Genomic DNA, 18,902 nt, shown 5'->3' with positions numbered 1-18,902 from the left:
TGTGTCACCGTACAAACCAGGCTGCAGTACTGTGTCACTTTCAGGCACTGGCCCAGCACATTGTCTGGGCTTCAGGCACTTGGGGGCACAATTTGTTGCTCAGAATCCCCCATTTTGCACTTAATTAATCCAAGTCTGTTACTTGTAGATTCTGAGAAAACCTTTTTGTTTGTTTGCTTGGTTGGTTTTGTTCTCATTTTTTTTTTTTCTTTTCAAAATAATAAACATGACTTCTTTAAAACAATATGATACTTCTGAGAAAATGTCAATTGTTGCGAGATTTGGCTAAATCAGAAAAACTTGGCAATACCACAGTGTCCTAATAGCATCTCTATGCCCCTGTGTGAAAGCCCCACTAGTCACTTTCCCATTTATCCAAGGCACATTCATGAGCATTGTATGGAGTGCTCTGCATGCAAAATCATCTCAAAGACATTACAGACTGGCTCAGAAGTTAGGCTTGAATCATACATCCCATTGATTTGAAGGCCAGAAGGTATCATCCCACCCAACCGTCTGCATAACCCGGACTGCTCATTCATGGTAACTTCTTACAAAATACCAATGCAAAACCCAAGCGCAATCCTTTCTTCAAGAATTAGCCAAATTAGTCACAGCATCAATTGTGTTGACAAAGGACTCCAACCAAAAAAACATAGCACCAGAAGAACACACAAAACACTGAGACCAAGCAGCTAAACAAAAATTTAAGCCTTACGGATCACTTCTTGTTGCAAAGGAGGACAGTAATGACAATGACAGACTAAAATAACTGGCCTGAGAGAGTTCATGTTGTAAATAGACACCTCTTTCTGTAAAACAGAGCTCTTAAAGCATTGTAGTTTCACACCCAATGCTTGCTCCTGGTACTATTGCTTTGGATAACAATAATGATGGTAGTAATTGCCATGAACATGATGGTAAGAAAATCTACCAATAAACTTTTTTTTTTCCTGCACTTCAGGCAATTGAAAAACTGGGAACTTAGGTCTCATTAAAAAAAAAAATATGACTATCAAAAAGCCTGGAAGTGGGCAGCTGGGAGAGGTTTTCCACCTCCTCTGCTCAGCACAAGACAGTGCAGGATACTTAGATAACTGTATTCATTTCTCATGGTGAGGGTCACTGGCACAAGGCCTTAAGGCCCCTTTTCAGCTGTCAGTATTTGGCTAAAGAAATGTGTATATTCTGCGCGGCATGCATCTTACCACATGAAACATCAAGGAGAACAGTGTTCTGAGCTGTGAGTCTATTGCCTAGCACATATTAAATGCAATTGCAGCGTTTACTGATGTAATGTCTTTTTGGCAAGACAGCAGCTCTGTAATATTTTTACAGCCTGAAGCTGAGTAGCACACAGCCTACAAGGATTATCAGAATCAGAATATACAGATTACAGAATATTGGTTACTGTGCATAGTCCCATCTAGCTTAATTAGCACAGCGATTTGCTAGCATGTTTTAAAGATACACAAACCCATTTTAGATCAAAATAGATTGAAATAGCACTCACATTGTTGTGGGAGTCCCGGAAGGCTAATCATTTCAGTACATCTAAATAGTCTCCCGCAGCTTTCTGAAGAATTGTGCCAACAGGCATTAAAAATACACAAGCAAGACTGACGAGTTTCAAGGAAGAGATTTGATGCAGTGATAAACAGAATCATTGATAAACTCTACTACAAACACCATCAGAGGCATCAGTCTGACATTTATTGGTATTTATGAACTAGCTGCAGTACTTGTCCAGCAGTATTTTCTCCATCACTTGTGAAGGAAGTATTGAAGAAAAACAAATCCCCAAGTTTCCTCTCCCTTCCCTCTGCCACATTCTCTGTTGGTCTTTGGAGTGGATGCTGCTCAGAGCTACTTGCCCTACCACTGTATTCTTTTTCATCCACCAAATGCCTTGCAAGCATACTGCCTGTCTTTCTAGACAGATGTGGTCTTACAGTCTTTCATCAATAACAAATAGTCTCAGGCAGAAGCACTGATTATTCTACTTACCATTCTGAAATGAGCATAACAGGTTAATTCAGCAGATGCACATAAAAATCTATACTTGCTTAATATATGCCTTCTCATATAGTCACTAATTTGACTCAATTTCTCTCACTTGCTTGTTCTTTCAGTGAAGATTTTTCACTACTCCTCTCAACATCCGTACACCCAGCCAGAGACTGCTGTCCTAACAACTTCATCCTTTTGCTTGCACTGTGGGTGATGGCATGAAGAGTTGGTTTGCAAAGCTAGGAAAACATTTTATCCATAATTTTGTATTTGATCTTATTGACGCCTTTTTGATGGAGGGATAGACGCTCACTTGGAAAAATTAGTGGTAAATCTCATGCCTGTGATAAGCTGGTAACCATTAAAAAACTTCCCGTTTCCAAATGTCAAGTCTGTTTTCAGAGATTCCAAAGCCGCTACTTTTCTTAGAATCAGATGCTGAGAGTTTCCAGTTTAACCACTGTTAAAAGAGAGAAAATGTATGCGATTGTGCTCTGTCCCTCTCCCATTCCCTTCCTCAGCAAATGCTGAGCTCAATGGCCAGTTTCAAGCCTGGGATGGGTAAGAGGGATCAAAGAAATAAAGGTGTTACAAGTTTCACGAAAATTGAAATTGCCCTGAGTTGACAGGGCAAAATAAGAGCTCTCACTTTCAATTCAATCCCTTACTCAAGCTAAAAGTAAACTGGCTGCTGAAGACATAGCACACACATACTGGAGAGCTAATCAGCCTGCTGCTAATGGGGCAACCTGTTTTCATTGGACTTCATGACAGACGGAGGATTAAGTCCTCAGTAAGAAAATACTTCAGTTAAAAATGAGAATGCTTTTGGGAAAGTATGGCAATCAAAGCAGGCATTAGTGATGAAGAATTCAGGTTTTCCATGAATTGCTTTAGCAACACGTGCACTTTTTGAAGGAAATTGTTTCGTGTGATTTTTTTTCCCCTCATTATCAGAACCTATGTATGTAATCATCTTATTGATCATAACTCTCTCCTGTCTGCTAAATCTGAGGATCAAATTAAGCAATGGCTTAGTTCCACTTGAGCCAGAGTAGGGACTCAGGTAACAAGAGATAATTCAGCCTAAGAACTCATTCAAACCCAAAAACATGGACAAGGTTTGTTCAGTAAGTAAAAGCACACACACAGACGCACAGAACAAGTTATGAGCGTTTTTTTAGAAAACAAACAAACAAAAAAACAAGGTATCGCAAAGGAAAAATAGACCTCCTGTAACTTTCTGGTTATGCCAAATGGGACTGCTTCTATAGGTACCACATAAACTCACTGTATCCAGGCCACTCAATTCAGGCTTGCAGCTATGTGTAAGAAATGGTTGCAGAGTGGGGAAATCCATGAATCTTGCACTCTCAGGCCAGCTGACTACTCTCTCTCTCTCTCCTGTCCTCCCACAGCTATTCTGTTTCCTTCAGACTGATGGTTTCATGTTCCCTTGCATTCTCATCTCAGAGTGATGCTTTATTTTCATAATATGCGAATGGCTCTCTAAGGAAATCAGAAATCCCTACACACTTCCTTTCTCTCACTTTCTCTTTTTCTTTCCTTCTTTCTCTCCCTCTGTCTCTCTCTCCCAGTGTACATACACACCCCAATGGCTCTACTGAAAATCGTTAGGAACACTACAACACTTGGTACACCTGGGTAAAAGCATCCAGCAGTTCCTTAGCAAGCAGCGTGCTTACATGTGCTACAAAAGCCTGATGATTTGGGGCTGTTAAACTCTGTGCTGTTAAACTCTGTGCTATAGTCAGTTATACTTCTACCAGCTACTCCATGAAGCCAAAGAGACAAATATTTGTCCTGTGACTTACCACGCTAACAAGAGATAAAATATTTGTAAGAAAGACTGTGAAGTTCCTTTCTGCCCTTACCAAAACAAACTTCTGACAGGAGACAGAGTAGCTTCCTCTAGTGCTGTTAACAAGAAGCAACAAGAGAAAGTCTCAGCAGGTGGCAGTTTCATCCTGGAGACAGAATGAATGGATCACTATGTCCCAGAGACTGTAAAGGTACAATCTTCCCAAAGACTTCAAGTAGGAGGATCCCAGAGTCTAGAGGAAATATTTATTTGAAAACTTGGATTAATGAAATTTAACTTCCATGTAATCTTGAGAAGGGGTGAGTGGGTGGGAGCTCTATTCATTACCAGCCCCTCAGAAAATAAAACACAGGTTTCATTTTGGAAAGAGAACCTTGAGTCAAACACTGAACTTAATGCATTCTCAGTTATATTTGACACTCAAAAAATCAGATCACAAGGAATAAGATAAATTAAAGATCAGGGAATTTCCTTATTGAGTCACTAAATCCATCCTCTGACAGCTCTTATCTGCAGTGTTAGGGAAGCTTATAGTTGAGCAGGTCCAAGCCAGAAAAGCAAAACCCCACAACCCTCTACTCTCATAGCTCGATGATTTTCTTTATTTTTCTTCTTTCCCAGCTCAGTTTTATCCTGAAGAAATGAAAAGTCCAAAACTGTACAATGATTCTGAAATAATGAATTCTTGTCTTCCCATTCAAGAATAAATCCAGTGAGGAAAAATAAACAGATATTCATGGGTTGAGACCCCAAAGCCTAGTGAAATTGTTGGTAATCCACAGACCTCCACAGACTTTTAGTCAAGTCTTACACTATGAGTGATGTTTTTAAATTAATTCTAAATTAAGACCCAAACAGTGCTGGTATTTAATTTGTTGCCAGCAACCACACAATAGACCTTTGAAACAAACTCTTCAAATGCATAGAAATTCACATGAAATGACTCACCAATGCTGAACAAATAGGGCACAACCACACCTTCTCCTCTTCAGCTCTCTTTAGGACACAATTTTCTCTGTGTTTGGTTACATACCAAAATATTTTAATTTTAATTGTAGATTATATTTGGAAGTTGACAGACTTCTGATAACTGGTGACTGGTCAGACAGTGCCTTCTCTGTCTGGGGACACTTCCAGCAGAATAGGAGTATTTATTTGGAAGAGGTCTGTAATCATTTTCTCTAATAAAGCTGAGACTGTCTGAAAGTTCTGTCTAACTGAGAAGGGTATTGGTATTAGATAGAATAGGAAGACAGGAGGAGCCAACTCTTGCTGTTTATTTTGAATAAAACAACACGATGTGTTAGGTGCCAACCTAACTGCATAGTGATGAATGAAGAGTTCCTGCCCCAAAGCTGTATAATCTGAAAGACAGAATCAAACACATTGATCTCCATACAGAGGTGCTTAGGAAGTCAGGCTTCTTATAGGCTTGTATCTCATGTCTGAATTTCCCAGCATCTGTTGGGAGTGGTGGTGGGGATGTGGAGACCATCAAACTAAGCTTTAACTCACTCACAGAGAACTGCTGAAGCAACATCCTCCCTTGGGAAAGCTAGCAGAGACCAGCTGCTTAAGCCACCAAAATCAGCAGGAATTTAATAGGGCCAAAGCCTCAACCAGGTTTATTAAAGTCAGTGGATTGAACAACAAAAAAAGTACTAGACAAAATCCACATATAAAATTGGATTTCACAAGCTACATTCCCTCAGGAAAGCAAACAGAACTGCAGAGATGAGACTGAAGAAAAATCTTGGTTCTCACTTCTGACACACACCTCTGTTTCACAGAATAATTTCCAAATCCAAACCCACTCTACTTTAAGAAACTTTAAACCAGACTTTGAGGTTTAAGTCCCATATTACTGAAATGAAACGTTCCTAAAATGAAATGTTCCTCTTTAAACAAAGCAACCAAAACTTGCATTTGACATTTACAAGCCAGAATCAAGAAGATGCATCACTGACATCACTCCTTTTAGCACCTCATTAAGTATGTTGATGGAAGGACAAGCTCCACTTGCCACAGTGAATCAACAGAACTGACACCAGAAAATTTATACAGGATTTTATCTGACGAATGCAAAACCAACAAAAAAAAACCCTCTCTGCATCATTGTGGTTGGTCTTGATTGATCCTGCCACATTATTACAAACAAAGCATTTGCTCGAAGCATTTGTTTGCTTTCCTTTTGCCTGGGGGAATCTGGGAATCGGTAAATGCTGCAGAACTTAATGGAAACTTTTAATGCAGACAAGCCACAAGATGAGATTATGTTTCTTGAGTGAACTGGTTTGGTTTTTCATTAGATCCATTTGTTCTCTATTATTAGGTCAGAAGATCAAGTCTATGGAGTTAAAGTAACGCCTAGTTCTGTCCGAACTTTCTCGAAGACAAAAGAAAAGTTGACACCAGGGCACAAAGGTTAAAAGGTTCTACCTACAAAGTAGGCCACTTTTTCTGTTCACATCCACAAAGTCTTTCTTCAGCTCACTTATGCAATCTCACAGTTACTTCATTTCTGATCTTCGGTTACAGACACGTAACTTGAAAGCTGCCCTGAAAACCTGGCTGGGACTAAGGTAAAGAAAGGACAATTGAGTGATTAATTGAGCAAAGGAAGCCAGTTCAAGCAGAGGGCCTAAGCTCAATGTAGCATGTAGAGGAAGAGGAGGAGAAAGAAAGAAAGAAAAATACTTATTCCCCTTTTTCATATCTTCTTGTGGACATTTCTCAGTGTTTCTGGTGACTCTTAGAAGAGTAAGAGGGTAGTTCATTTTCGCCACAGACAGAGAAAAGGTGGGAGAAGAATCAGAGCTAGGGCAGAGAGCGAAGGGAAGAGCCCAGTGCCTTTCCCATAGCTAACACAGAGGGCAGAGGGTTGAGACAAGGAAGCAGTGACTCCTGCTGTTCAGAAGGTACATGGATCTCAACAACTGCCACCAGCCCGGGGATGTCAGTGCCACAATATCAGTGGTAGTAAGCAGCTTGGCTTTCTATATTACCAGGACGGGATGTATGTTAAATGCAGTATGCAAGCCTGCTGGTCTTGCCAGCTCTTTCTTTAGCCTGTTTTGAGAATCAGTCCAGGAGCACAGAGAAGTGGTGAGGAAATGACTGTCATGTAGCCATGACTTGTTGAAAAAAGTGTCCCTTTTCACTGCTGACAGTCTCCTGGGAGCCCAGACTACTTGGTCTTTTGGCTCCTTGAGACTGGAGAATTAGCAAAATTCATAGCAGTCTTCAGTCTCCTGGACTGAAGTCCAGTCTTAAATGTGAAAGTTGCAAGCGAGCACTGAGAAAAACAACATGAGGACAGAGCTTTGCCAAGTAGGAACGAAAGTGTGGACATGATTAAAAATTTTGGTGAAAAAAGATTTTAGATGCCTTTTGAAAAGCAGACATAAGAGGAAGAAAATTCTCTACCTCCAACCAATATGCACGAAGATCTAAGGAAAAAGCTGTGGATTCTCTCTTTCTCCCTCCCTCCCCTAACCTTCAGGTTTCATTTTCAAACTTTGGCATACATGTTTGGATTTCACTTTAAAAAAGGAACCATTCCAGAAGAATGCAGATTTGAGGACAAACCTCTAATTTCAATAAGCAATACAACCAATAAATATGTTCTTTCTAGCTGTCAAACTGCTAGAAAAGAATAGACTATGTAGATTTTTAAGTATCCTGCTTATCAACATTACTTTACCTCAGATATCTCCTGTTACTATGGAGCAACTAATATTGCTTACTGAGTCCTCCTCACACAGTTAGATTTAGAACTCTGCTGCTAGATTCTTGTTTGAGAATATTCTTCTGTCCAGAAAATACCAATTCACATACCGATTCATAAAACGTTAGTGCACAGTGAAAAAAGGTCTCCAAAACAAAACACTTCCATAGTTAAAAGTGAGAGTAAGAAACACAAGAACAAGAATCTGCAGCTATATATCATAGGAGAGCAAGTGTAATAACAAGATCACAATGACAACTGACCTGCAATAGCCAAATGTAGAGATTGTACTAACAGCCAGCGCTGCCACCCTGTCTCTTATGAAAAGGGAGGGACAAATACAGTGAAAGTTTCACTGCTTCTGTTCTGTGAAGTGATCCATAAAAAATGTCCACAGTTTACTAAATGGGGACATAAATACAAGTCAATCATAAAAAAAAAAAAACAAAAACTTTCACTATCTACATATATTACCATCTACTCATGCCCTCCTGCTTTCCATACCATCAGAGAAATCCAAAGAGGGGTCATCTTTGTGATGTTACAAACAGCAGGTAGGTGTTGTGATTAACAAAGGACTGAGGCAGGTTAGAATTGTTAGCACAAATTAACGCAAATAGAAAGAGAGCGACAAAGGTTACATGCACAGTTGCTGCAATCTGACAGCAGGCTGGGGATTACAGAAAGCTGTCAGAGAGAGAGAATGAGGAGGAGAAAGAGAGAGGGAAAGACAGTAAAGAGTTTGGGCTGCTGAGGTAGAGCTCTGATGCTGGAAACACACGGAGCGGAAAAAGGCAATGACCCAAGAAAATATGCACCTGATGATTTGAGTATAAAAGCCTGAAATCTGTGAAGAAAAGTTTAAGTAACTTTCCCTCCCGTTCTCAGCGCACTCCTAAACTCCCAACTTGAGATCAAAATGTGCAGAACGCATTCACGGTCCTGAACTCAGCTCCTTCTGCTATGACATGATCTTCATGAGGAAGCGTGCAACCTGCCACCTGGAAGCTTTACCCTCAGAAGGGGTAAAGGAAAGAGCTGGACCCGCCCACTTCCAGATTGGTGAAAGTGCAGGATGCCTGCAAATCAGGGGGACCCAGCTCCCCTCCTGTCACCTCCGGGATAATCCCCAAGGAGCAGCCAGCATCTTGGCAGCTGCAGGGCGCTGGCCCTTTAAACAGAGCAGATTTGTTTTCATGCGCATCTAGCAGAGCTTGTGAAAATCAAGTCGCTGTTCCTACTGAGGGAGAGAGCAAATAAGGAAATCCAGCAGCTTTGGAAGCTCAGTTTGAAGCTGCTGTCGTAGAGCTTGTTGAAACCGTTTAACAGGTATGAAGCAACCTCAGGATGGCATTACAGGGTGTTGTCTTACATCTGACAGCTCCTGGCCCGCAGCACCTGTCATGCATTTCCCTGCCTTTGAAGTAGCTGAAAACTTCCCGGTGCGTTCTGGATGCCCTTATTTTAAAGAGATCCAGTAACATTTCTGTATTTTCTGGATTACGTCTCTATTAAAAGTAAAAAGAAAATGCGGCTGGAATTTTTTCAGGCCTGGAAACGCCCCCAGTCTGGATTGGCAAGAATTTTGGAATCTAATCTTTTCTACATTTTATTTATTTACTGAATTATCCACATGACATTTTTAATGCTGATTTCTAGGCCGAGTTGGAGAATTATCTTTGGTCTTTCTACTTATTTAGAAAGTGCACAATGAAATACTGAATACAGCTGTACTTCTGAAATGTATCTTGGATAACCTTATCTGAATAACTTCATTTTAAATGTGAATGGACTTTTGTAAGGTGAACTTTCCTAGATAAACTTGGGGGATATTTTATAACTCAGTGGCTATTTGGAAGGGAAAATCTGAACTTCTGTTTCCTTGTGAAGAACTACATGCAACTTCAAAGCTAACTTCTAAAACCCAGCAGTCAAACAAACAAACCAAACAACCAGCAAGCACCTAAGATATGGAAAAGCCTTTCATTTGTGAAGGAATCTAAGAAGAGAAATGTAGTTAATCCTAGCATAGAGTTCTGTTTTGTTTCTTTTTTTTTTTTTTTAAACATTTGGTGGTTGCTTCCTTAGAAACGTTCAAATTTAAGGAGTTTGACACAACAAAATCACTGTTCCTGCTGCTGAGAAAATGCATCTGGTTTCTGCAGAACGACCACTGGCCTTTTGAACTGCATTAATATGAGCTATATTAATTTGTGCAATGGCACATTTGTGTTATTAATCATATACTAACTCAGTTCCGGTGCAGTTGACTGGCTTTGGGAAGTTCTGCCTCGTTCATTAAGGGTAAGCACTGCTTTTTGCCTTAGGGGCAGTTCCTTAAGCTCGCAGCTGCCAGGAATAGGCTGTGCTTACTGGGAAACAGAGAGAGGAAAGGGACTGCTCCTGTAAAAATAACTTCGTAACAGCAGCGAGATGTCCTGGAATACAAGGAGAGCGGCAGGAGTGCTGCTGTCCCAGACAGAATAGAGATTGTTTCCTCTCTCTGCTGGACCGAGGACACCCTCCCAGTTGGCACTGGCACGTCCTTATTTGACACGGTGAACGAGGACCCTACTCCCTTCAGGGCCACTCCCGCCGGCACCGCCAAGGGCTCTCTCCCAGAGAGAGCTGCTGTGCCCCCAGGGCGCGACTCCGAGCCTATAGGAGAAAGTGGGAACCTTTCCAGGGACTTCCACGCACTCGGAATCGGGTCCTTGACGACCCGCACGCGGCTTTCCCAGAGCGCGGTGCTGGAAACCGGCGGCGGCCAACAGGCGAAGCCCTCCCGCCCGACCCCTCCGGCTCCCCTCAACCCTCTCGTCCTTCTCCGCTCCTTTGCGGGACATCAGAATCATGCGCTGCGCTCCCCCGGGCGCTCTCCCTCCGCACACGCCGTGCCGCCCCGTACCTGAGAAGTCCCGGAGCGCCGCCACCTCGGCGCAGCACGCGAGGATGGCGCAGGAGAGGAGGGGCAGCAGCCGCCCGCGCTCTACCTGCCTCCGGCGTGGGTGCTGCCCCGCGTCCCCTCCCCTCATGGTGCGGGAGAGGGCAGCGGGGGGGCGGAGCAGCCCTGCCCGGTGCCGAGGCCGCCGCGCGGCCGCCCCCCCGCCGCGAGAGGGGGTCCCGGCCGCGGGTCGCCGCCGCGGGGGAGGGAAGAGGCTCCTCGGCGGCGCCGCGCCTGGCACTGCCCTCGGTGCGCATCGTGCGGGCCGGGCTGACTCAGTCCCGGTGCACCTCGCCCGCCCTCCCGCGGCTCTCTCCACCCCTCTCCGGGCAGTTCTCGGGCCCGGCGCCTCCCTCTTGGCTAAATGGCAGCATTCCGCCTTCGCACCCCACGCTTACGGCTTTGCTTTCAACTTCTTTTCCTCCCGTCATTTCTGCTTGGCAGTGGTCGGAGGGCCGCCTCAGACTTGCGCACACACCCTGACTCATGTGACAGCATTTCCCCGCTATGTTCTCTACATTCTCTATACACTCTATATCCCCCCCCATACACGCCTTTTTTTCCTCAAGACAGACGCAAGGTGCTCCTCTTTGCTCCCTCTCCCCACAGCACAACCTTCCTACATTCCCTCCATCACACTGCCTTGGCCCACATGCCAGACCCGCTCCGGCCCCCCAGGGCTGCTGGCTTTACACGCTGGCTCGCAGGTGTGGGGGAAACCCAGCTAGCAGGACAAAGCTCCCTGGATGAGGGATTTCAGAGAGCAAAGGGCTGTGTTAAGAAGCAAAAGAATCATAGAATCATATAATTGCTCAGGTTGGAAAAGACCTTCAAGATCAAGTCCAACCTCAACCTAACCATACTACCCTAACTCTAACAACCCACTGCTAAATCATGTCCCTGAGCACCACATCCTTTTCTCCATTTCTTCCCCTCCTGTTGCTGACAGTCCCTTACCCCAGCCCTTAGCTAAAGCTTGAAAGAGGCATGTAGTCCAGCACAGCTGAGTTTGAAGTGTGTCACGTTGCTTAAGGCTTTCATTGCAAAGTGAGAAAACATCTTGAAGTTGTTTTGAGAGGGTTCAGGTTGTTCCCTGAGATCTGTTTTGTAAGACTGAAAAGTAAACCAGTGGGAAGTTGAAACAAATTCAGTTTACAACTTGCTAAGCCACCTTCGGATGTGACTTGCAGCTCCTTTTAAGGTATGAGGGGCTAAAGGGGCAAGAGAGTCTAGAGGCAGCACTGGAAATGGGCATGGAAGCATCCTTTACTTTGGGGCTGTGCTTGGGTGTAAAGTGGGTAGGCAAGGATACCTACCTGCTAACTGCCTGGAATGTGTGTTTATGGTCTTCAATGAATCATCATAGAATCTTTTGAGTTAGAATGGATCTTTAAAAGTCATCTAGTTCAACTCCCCTGCAATGATCAGGGACACCTACAGCTAGATCAAGTTGCTCAGAGCCCTGTCCAGCCTGACCTTGATTATCTCCAGGCACAGAGGATCCACCACCTCTCTGAGCAACCTGTTCACTCACCTGCTTCCTTCAGAAATGACACAAGTGAGTAGGTAAGAAATGATTACACCAAACAGATTCCATTACAACCATCCCTCTCCTGGTCCAACTGAAGTTGGATCACATCCAGATTTCAATTTCCTAACTTTGGCATCTCTTTCTGGAAGTCACACTGAACTTTGGCCGTGTTTACACCTGAATTCACTTTCTTTCCTCAGCCTCTCCCTTTTCACACACAGAACAACAACTAGATAACATGCATAGTATGCTCATGCTTCCTTAGTCTTGGTCAGATAATAGCAAACCAGGTTTCAGATAAACCTGGCTGAGGTCAAGAACATTCCCTCAAGTTTTACTAAACTCGGATAAATGGGATAAAAGATGCTGAAAAATGGGACAAAATGGAATAACTCTAGAGCAGCTGCAACTGCAAACAGATGGGAAAAGAGGACTAGTTCTGTCAAGAGTAGGAAGCTCTTCCTTTCAGCTGCTTCAGGTGAGGACTGTATTTGCCTCTGAACTGAAGCACCTTCCCCGTGTCTTCTAACCATGATATTAGATAGAAAACTATGGGACTCTTCTGTATACTTCCCTCTTTTTTTTTTTCCCCTTGATCTTGCTGTGCCAGCTCACTTAATCAGACAATTCATGCACCTGCTGTCACAAGTCAGTTCCACTGAAGGCAGAAATGAATACGAAGGAAATGTTAAAAATAGTGTATATTTATATCCTTTTGTAACGGGATGTACTTGGGAACCATACTCAGATTTTCTAAAAAATGTCTAGATAACTGAGGTGGACTGGTCTACCCTTACTTTAGCTCTGGCACACTGACCAACAACATATCTACTATATCTTCAAATGTTTGAAGTCAGATGACCTACAGCTATAGACCCTCACAGTCAATAGAGAAATACAGACACCTCATATTCAGGCCACCTACTATAGCTCTAACAAAAGTATTTTACCTCCTCCTCTCTGAATTGCTCACTAATCCATGAGACACAGTTGTCTGTGATGGTAATTCTCTCTGCTGTGTATGAGTCTGAGTGGATTTGTGACAAGCACAACCAGTGCAGAAGAACATAAAAAACATCAAAAATCACTGAGAAATACCATCCTGTACTCATGCTCGAAGGGTTTTGAGTCAGAAGATCTGGCAGGGTTATTTGCCTAATGAGAACTTCAGTCTTCTAATGAGACAACACTGCCTTTTCTAGCCCTGTGGTGCTGTAAGTAAAAGACCATCCATGGTGCAGGAATGAGCCTGGTATGCTTTTGGCACTGTTCAGATATGACCCAAAGGCAAAGTCAGTTTTCAAGTGGAATGACTGAACTGGGAGAGGTTCAAAATGTTGTAGGTAACCTCCCGGGAGGTGAGGCAGTGAGGACTGAACAACAACAAAAGAGGCAGTCGGGTGCTCCTGTGTGTAGCTGCCTGCCTTTTGGGGAAGTCTTCTTATGGGGGAGAGCGTGTTATGGATATTGCAGCCAACAGGAATTGAAGACGTGTCTTCAGTAAAATGGCATTGGCAATTTTTTTCCTCTCTCTCTCTTTCTCTCTCTCTCTGGGAATACTTTGTTATTCAACACTCACCTCTAATCTGTAATTTTTGTTTTTGTTGTTATTGCAATCCCTGCTATCCTTTCTGTGGGTAATGCTTAAATAGTAAAGTTAGAGTCAACACTGTAAAACACAAAGGCACAGAGGCAGAAATTATTATTTATCTTGATGTGCATAATGTGTTTCTATGCCATAGCTATTAAAAAAGTTTCTACAAGCTGGCAAAGCTCAGTAGTTAGGAGACAATATAACTAATCCAGACATGTTCAGCATGTAGAATTACAGAATTTCTCAGCCTTGGCCTTTCCTTATGAGCAACTGGAGTGAGATCCATTTTTCACCAAAGACAAAATGAAAGCTTGTAGGTTAGAATCCAGACCAGATAACATGTCTTCTTCAAAAAGTTTCTCTCTTTTGAACTGAGGGAGGAAAGAAATCATTTCGTAGTGTCAAAAATGAAGGAGCTGTGTTGTTGCATCGAAGTTCTGCAAGTGCAAAGCAAGAATTTGAGTTCTTTTTTTCTCTATCGTAATCATTTTGCTCTGAACTTCAGCCAAACTGCCAATTTGAAAATCATGTCATGGCATAGTGTATGGAAATTCAAATTACATATTGCATTCATGCTGTCAGTTAGGAAATAAACTTACAATGTGAAATAGTAGAAGAAAGCTGAGTTAGATGGCCTAAAATTTCCCATTAGCAAAAAAAAAAAAAAAAGTCACAACTAAATTTACAGCACAGTAGCAAAACTATTGCACTTGTTGGATTGGAACTACCTTCAACTTCTATAAAACACTTTTTCACATGTATAGCTATTTCCCCACCATACCTTCTTACCTCTTTTTCTTCCTCTTCACTCCCCGGTCAGTTTGGGAACTAAAGTGTTTCATTTTTATTCTGTTCACCCAGAATAGAGTTTCCAAGAAATTCACTAATGGTCTCTTCAGCATTTTGGGGGAAAAAAAAAAAAAAAGCTAAGAACAAAACCCCAGGATTTTCCCACATTTTTAAATGCTTTATATACTTGCATTCTGACACAGATGAAATCTACAAGACAGTTCAAACAAGTGGGCTGTTACCCTCCCTCTGTTTCTATGGAAATGAATGTCCAACCAGTTAAAACAAAGCACATGCTTTACAGTAATCACTATATGGTGATTATTTAAAATAACATAGCACATTTTTCCTTATTCAACCTCCATTTCTATGGATACAAGAATGAAAATAGCAATAGAGAATCTTCCCTTGTATATTTCAGCTGCAAGTGTGTTTTGGATGTTGTGAGTTCTCAGGGTGACACAGTTTTTAAGTTCGAACATCTTCAAGTGTGCAGCAATTTGATCTTGAGAAGATCGATTCTGCGTGCTATAGTTAGGAAACATTCTCATGGATGTAAGTAGAAATTTGAAGGAACACAGAGTACAGTACTTTACCCAGCAGCCTTACAAGTAGAGGAATTATTTGATTTTTTTTGCCTTTTTTTTTTTAATCTCAGAGATAACAGGTTATGAGTTTTGTGGTCATAAGACTTCCTACAAAGTCAGCTCTTGACCTAATTAATCACAGCATCATAGAGATCCTGACCACTTCGCAAAATAAGAAATAAGATGAAACACAGAAGTTTGTAAAAGCAATATACTTGTGACTCATTTCATCTGAAGTCCGTCTCAAATTTCTCACCACATGCAGCAGAAAGATCACGGCTCCTCATCTTCCTTCATGCTGCCAGTCTTATTGGCATCTTTCCTGTATACAGACTAATTTTCCTACCAGTACACCCAGTGTAGTGGGCACTTGTACAGACATGAATTAAGAGGCATGCCCCTTCCCACAGAGTTTACTGCTGGAAACAACAAAAATAAGATCTATGCAAGAGGAGGAATAAATGCACCAAGAAAAAGGTCCTGGCTTTGCTGATCGTGCCCTCTTAGAGCACAAAAATCACTCTTGGTAATTTTCCAAAAAGGATCTTAAAGGATGGACTAAAGGATGCCATATGTCTTGCCTCTCAGTTTGGGAAGGACATTACGACAGAGTAGCTGGGTGGACCCTATTTGTGGAAAACAGCCTGTTTACTTGTGAAAGTGACTTATTATGGGTTTATGAGACTGCCTTTTGGCTGGTGTTGTCACTGTTTCTCCTTTAATACATATTTAGGCTAAGATTTTCCAAAATGACTAATGATTTTGTGTCCTTGAAATTCAAGACAGCGGTTTTTTACAGCCACAGAATCAATGTCAAAGCAATGAAAAATTGGTGGCTTTTCCAAAAGCTTTTGGAAATCTGTCCTCAAGGTCACTCACAACTTAGCATGCAAAGGCATGCTAAAATGGGGACATTTCAGAAAATATGAACCCTTATCAATATCTAATCAGTGAGAATTAACAGTTTTGAGATTGAGATCTTGCAGTAATTTAACTTGAGCACCCCAAAATTAGAAACGAATACAGAAATTTGAAAGTAACATTGCAGTGTTCAGAACTGTTTACTTTTCCTGTCAGTACTATAAAGGTCCAATGGTAAATTCTGAAGAGATTCTCTGTGCCTATTGTTACAATAACTCAGGGTAATGATAGCTGAATATTGTTCCATGAGTAGAAGGTGGTAAAGATGTCAGTATTCGTGGAAGATATCCATTTTGCGCCTCTGGTTGTAGCTATCCTGCACTGCCAAAGGTCCTGTTCTATATCTTGAACTAAATAAAGGATTTATTCAGTTATGTATGAGTAGATACCCATAGCTGCTTTCAGATATGCTAGCTCATCCCAGCCTGCTCACTGTCCTTTCCCCCTCTTCTATCCTCCTCCTTTCTTGTTCAGTCTTTCCATCCATCTCCAGCATCTGGGAAAACAGCTTGGTTCCTGACTCATCCTGTGTCCTGGCTCAAAAGCTTGGTGCTAATGCATATTCACGCTGCTGACGCTGCAGGCAAGGTGGGTCCTTTGATATCGATAGGGCTCTAGTGTAACAGTAGGGAAGATAAGCTGTCATTAGTCAGGTTTTAAAAAGCATTCCTTTAACTATTCAGGAAAGTGCTGCTGTGGTGAAATAACTAAGAGACTGGAGGAGGAGAGAACATTTTGTTTTTCGGCTTCAGGATCAAAAGACCTTTTACTAAATTGCTGTAAGTGCTTATGCCAGAGAGGCACTGGCCTCATGAGGCAGTTTCATGAAGGTTTTTACCTCAGATCAGCCTATCCATGCAGCTCCTGAGTCCAACCGGATTCTGGTGCATCACCCAGACGTTTCTAAACTTACATAATTCAAGCTCTCCAATCTCTCTGTCTCTGTATGTGTGAACTGGTCCTGAGCTGACCCATGGAAGAGTGGTAGGGAAAAAGTGGTGGCACTGGGCTGTGTTGGGAATATTCCCTTCATACAGAACTGTTGAAGAAGGGGGCCTGATGCTTAATCAAACTCTTAGTAGCATTCATTGTCTCTGCCTCTGTGATCCTATGCTACAGATTTAACAGTCTAGGAACCTGAAAGATCTGTTAAACAGCTGTATCTTACATGTCAGGTTTGCAGGAACTTGAAATTTTAGAAAAGAAAAAGAATATTTTTAATGAAGTAGTTCTGTAAACCATGAAAGAACATTGAGAGCAGCAATTTTATATACATAATATCTGCTGAAACTCAGTTCCTCAGAACGGTTTCTGAAATTAATTTATGCATCAAATTAATCCCATTTATTGATTTTTTTAAAATAAGAAACTACTGCATTTACTACATGTTCTAGGCCAGTGTTAGTGTGAAGCAGGGGATGACAGCTTGTCATGGTCATTGTTGTATGGTCATTAAGTCCTCCACTGAGAGCAGTAGCATTGTAGAGGTACTGTACCTGGCAGGGGCTGTTCTTGGCTCTAATAAACCAAACATTGGTGTTTTTAAAGGTAAAGTTTGTAAATATAGCTCTACTTAGACATGGGCCTATCAGCAGTCCTGCTCTGTCCATAGGAACAGTCACTCATTTGCAGTGTGCAGTTGCAGGCCAGGAGATCAGGATAAGTTTAGTAAGGGTTCACCAGGACATGGTTAGGAAATACATTAAAAATAACAAACTTAACCTTGAGGTCTGGCACAGCACATATTGCTGAACTACGGCTAAAGGCTGGAGGAGGTGGGTAGGTGAGCAGGACAGGAGAGTTTGTGGCTGAAACCTGAAGACAGACCTTCATGAAGCCAGTAGTGAGAATCTAACAAAATAAATTTTCTCTTCAAGATTGCATGAAAAAGGAACCTAAGCTAGGAGTAACGTTCAAATTTGAAAAGCAGAGGCAAGCTAAGCAGGACTGCAGAGCAGGTGCTTGTTACACAAGGCACTGTTCAAGCCAGAAAACGCTTCTGAAGTTGAATTATGGCTGAGGCAAGAGAGGGTCACTTGGCTCGATTATTTTCGTATCTGGAGCTGTTCATTGATCTTGAGCAAGAGCTAAGGTTCTTGTGAGGGATTGGGAATTATTTTTCAGATTAGCAAATGCCAAAGGGGCAATGTGTATCTTGGATATGATTACATGTTCATTTGGCAAGAATCAAAGGAATATATTTCAATTTACTGAAAACTGAGCAGCTCAGAAATTAATACTTGAGTCATTTGCTGCTTCCATCTGCTAAAAATGCAGGCATAACAGGGCAGATGAACGCTGTCTGAACCTGATGTCTCATTCACTGATCAGGCCTCCACGAATGGTGCTTGCCAAAAAGCAGGCTCTGGGGAGGAGAATTGTCATAATTGTGGCAGAGAAAGGAGAGGGTACAGGCTCAAAGGACAGTAAGGCAACATCATGGAAGTAGTCTGGTTTGAAGTGAAATTACTAGTCTTCCTCATCATCTTCATTAAATCCTGTGGCAGCTACTCAGGCTGAGAGGGGAGAAAATGATTTAATTTAAAATTGAAAATAAAATATTTTTTGCTCGCATTTTGTGGTAGTATTTTTTTTACTAGATGTTCCTAGAAATATAGTATTACTATGGCAATCAGGCTTGTAAATCCAAAAAACTGTGAGTTACTTAGAAGGTATTATCAACATCTCTTATGTGCAACTCTTCCAGTTTCTGGAATTTCAGATGTATTTTTGTATCTGCACATCTTCAGTTCTTTTTCAAGAAAACTGCAACAGAAATGAAGGATTCTCATCATCCATAACAACCCACTGATAATCTTTTATGGACTAATAGAACAGCCCACGCCTTCAGACCAATTTGCTACATTATGGTGAATTCCAAATGAAACTGCTATCAAAAGAAGCAAAGAAACAGTTTACATCTTTTGAGTTAAATTTTAAATCGTTCTGGAAATAC

The 18,902-nt window shown here is 41.9% G+C and overlaps 1 protein-coding gene across 1 annotated transcript in view; it reads right to left on the bottom strand.

Annotated features, from left to right (window-relative positions):
* EVA1C (eva-1 homolog C) overlaps positions 1–10,759 on the bottom strand; it is a 36,671-nt gene extending 25,912 nt beyond the window's left edge. The window contains exon 1 of the mRNA XM_021404318.1: positions 10,489–10,759. Coding sequence (XP_021259993.1) covers positions 10,489–10,615 — 127 coding nt within the window. The 5' untranslated portion in view covers positions 10,616–10,759. The remainder of the gene's footprint in view (positions 1–10,488) is intronic.

The sequence above is a fragment of the Numida meleagris genome, chromosome 1 (assembly GCF_002078875.1).
Source record: "Numida meleagris isolate 19003 breed g44 Domestic line chromosome 1, NumMel1.0, whole genome shotgun sequence".
Taxonomy (NCBI): domain Eukaryota; kingdom Metazoa; phylum Chordata; class Aves; order Galliformes; family Numididae; genus Numida; species Numida meleagris.
Note: the sequence above shows the minus strand (reverse complement) of the source record. Positions and strands in the feature narration are given on the sequence as shown.